Source organism: Olea europaea, unplaced genomic scaffold (assembly GCF_002742605.1).
Source record: "Olea europaea var. sylvestris unplaced genomic scaffold, O_europaea_v1 scaffold9812, whole genome shotgun sequence".
Lineage (NCBI taxonomy): Eukaryota > Viridiplantae > Streptophyta > Magnoliopsida > Lamiales > Oleaceae > Olea > Olea europaea.
The window spans coordinates 1-2,178 of record NW_019268321.1 but is presented as its reverse complement, the minus strand read 5'-3'; the positions used below and the strand labels follow the sequence as shown (position 1 = coordinate 2,178).

The window sequence follows — 2,178 nt, the reverse complement described above, 5'->3', positions numbered from 1 at the left end:
AATATTGAAAAATGCTAAATTATTCACTCTAATGTTTGCATGCAAGGAACAATTTTCTATCGCAAGAAAAAACAAAAATTAATTGATAGACTGGTGCTAAAATAAAACACATCATTCACCAATTGAACAATTCGATGTGGATATTTAATACTTCTGCAACAATACAGAATCAACAGTTTAAATTCTTAGAAAAATTGTAGAAAATGGCATTCTTCTCTTGATGGAAGATTTTAACATTTTGTCCTCGAGTGTAGATCCGGCACCTTCGCAACCAAATTTACTCTCACCATTCTATTGGGGGAGAAGGTAAATAAAAGTCGTCAGTGGAAGCTGCAGAATTACTTGTACCCGAGCCACCCACAACGCCATGTGTATGTGTAATTGATTGACCAGGTGGAATTGGCGAAGACTCTAATTGGGCATTGGACGAATCGGCGAAAAGAGAATCCATTATATTATCATCCAATGGCGACAAAAAAACAAATAGAGGTGAGAATTATGGAGTCGTGAAATCCAAGTCATCACCATAATCACCATGCCGATACAGATCATTGCTTTGCATGTCAGTCTCAGTCTCAGGTTGAGTAACATTGCATTGATCACCAGGAATGTTCGCAAGAGGTTGACGAGATGGAAGAATATTACTCTGAATTGAAACTTCGCCGTGCATGTACGTAACAGGTTCATGAACCAACTGATATTGATCATATATGCTTCTATGTTGGTCGGGAAGATTAGCACCATGCAAGGACAACTGATCAAGTGCCGGTACATGATTATGATAAGACGATGTTGCTGCCAAATTTGTGAATTGCTTGATGGGTTTGAGGTTATTTTTATTTTTTTTAAATACCATCTAGAATTATTGGTTAAAATTTCAATTCAGTCCTAACAACACTAATATATATGAACTGATCGATTAATGAAAAGTTATAAAAAAACAAAAAAGAAAAAAGAAACTTAAGGGTTTTACGTACTATCAATTATCAATTAAAGAACCATATATGGGATTTCATGCAATTATCCAAGCAACAATAATAAATGAACGCAATTAATTAACCAAAGAAGATGAAAACTTTAACATACCGTCTTGTCATCTGGAATTGCATTTGTAGAAGAACATGCAACGTCCTTCATTTGATGAATCGTAAATTCATGTATTATCCAGTTAGTCTTTGTTCCTTTATTGTTATTATCAGATTTCCTTTCATAATAGACGAGAACCTTTTTCCGGCCAACTTCTTGGCCATTGCTTCGGACAATGATGTCACCTCCAGTGGCTTTCCAGTAACCATCAGCTGCTGTTCGGTCCGGCCGACCACCTTTATGATACTTCCTAGTTCTAGAAGTAAAAAAGTAGCCAGAGCCGGACCTGAGGAGAGGCCCAGCATATTAGGGGGCCCAATAAAAACTTGGAGCCCTATTTTTTTTTTTTTTTTAATTTTATATTAAGAAACCCAACTTCAACATTTCAGACTTGCAGTCTTGCAGTATTAGTGTATTACGTCTTCTGCTGTATTGCAGTCACCAGTTGCTTCTCCAGTCCTCCCTACGTGACTACGTCTGCAACTCAACTCAAGTACTCAAGACTCAACCACTTCTAAAAGACTAAAACCTACCGGCGAAGACATAGTGAGGCGAGTGACACTGTGACAGCATCCTTCGGCTCCGGCTCCTGTGGCGGTTTTTTATTATCGGACGGACTCGAGTCACTCGACGTTAGGAAAGGTAAGAACTATCGTCTATGGAGTGCCACTGTGCCAGTATTTTAGATCCCGAATCTTTAACTTCTTTTTCTAAATTTGAAAAAATTATAGGTCAGTTTTTTAAGAAAATAGTGGCTGAATTTTGTTTCGCTCCTTTGCGGGTTCAGATAGTGGCCAAAAATGTCTAACGGGGAGGCCGAAAACAATGGAGAAGGCGCAAGCAACTTTTCTGTTGTGGGTAGAGTTGCCGAGTTGGAGACTGTTGAGTGTTGAGGCAGTTTCTGACTTCTTAGTACGTTTTATATTCAAAATGCTGAAATTTAGTTTACCAGTCACCAGTGCAATGATGTGATCTGCTTTGCAATTTAGCTATGAGGAGCATAGTTGGCTTGATTAATTGAGCTATTAAACAATGTCTCACTTAAATGGTCGTAAAGATGATTTATATAAGTGATGCATTTCTGAATTTGGA

General features: G+C 37.9%; 1 protein-coding gene across 1 annotated transcript; it reads right to left on the bottom strand.

Moving 5' to 3' along the window:
- Positions 1 to 496: 496 nt before the first annotated feature.
- On the bottom strand, positions 497 to 1,631 carry LOC111392819 (NAC domain-containing protein 55-like). The gene is made up of 4 exons (XM_023018212.1): positions 1,620 to 1,631; positions 1,506 to 1,549; positions 1,087 to 1,372; positions 497 to 856 (listed from the first exon to the last, which is right to left on the bottom strand). The coding sequence occupies exons 1-4, from the start codon at positions 1,629 to 1,631 to the stop codon at positions 497 to 499; spliced, it is 702 nt and encodes a 233-aa protein (XP_022873980.1).
- Between the last annotated feature and the right edge of the window lie 547 nt (positions 1,632 to 2,178).

What these genes read in the sequence shown, in the direction of transcription:
- LOC111392819 (XM_023018212.1), bottom strand. An exon ending in ACTGCAATACAGCAGAAGAC is followed by an intron (nt 1,373 to 1,505) that starts GTAATACACTAA and finishes GCCTCTCCTCAG; the next exon opens with GTCCGGCTCTGGCTACTTTT. An exon ending in CAATTCCAGATGACAAGACG is followed by an intron (nt 857 to 1,086) that starts GTATGTTAAAGT and finishes CAATAATTCTAG; the next exon opens with ATGGTATTTAAAAAAAATAA.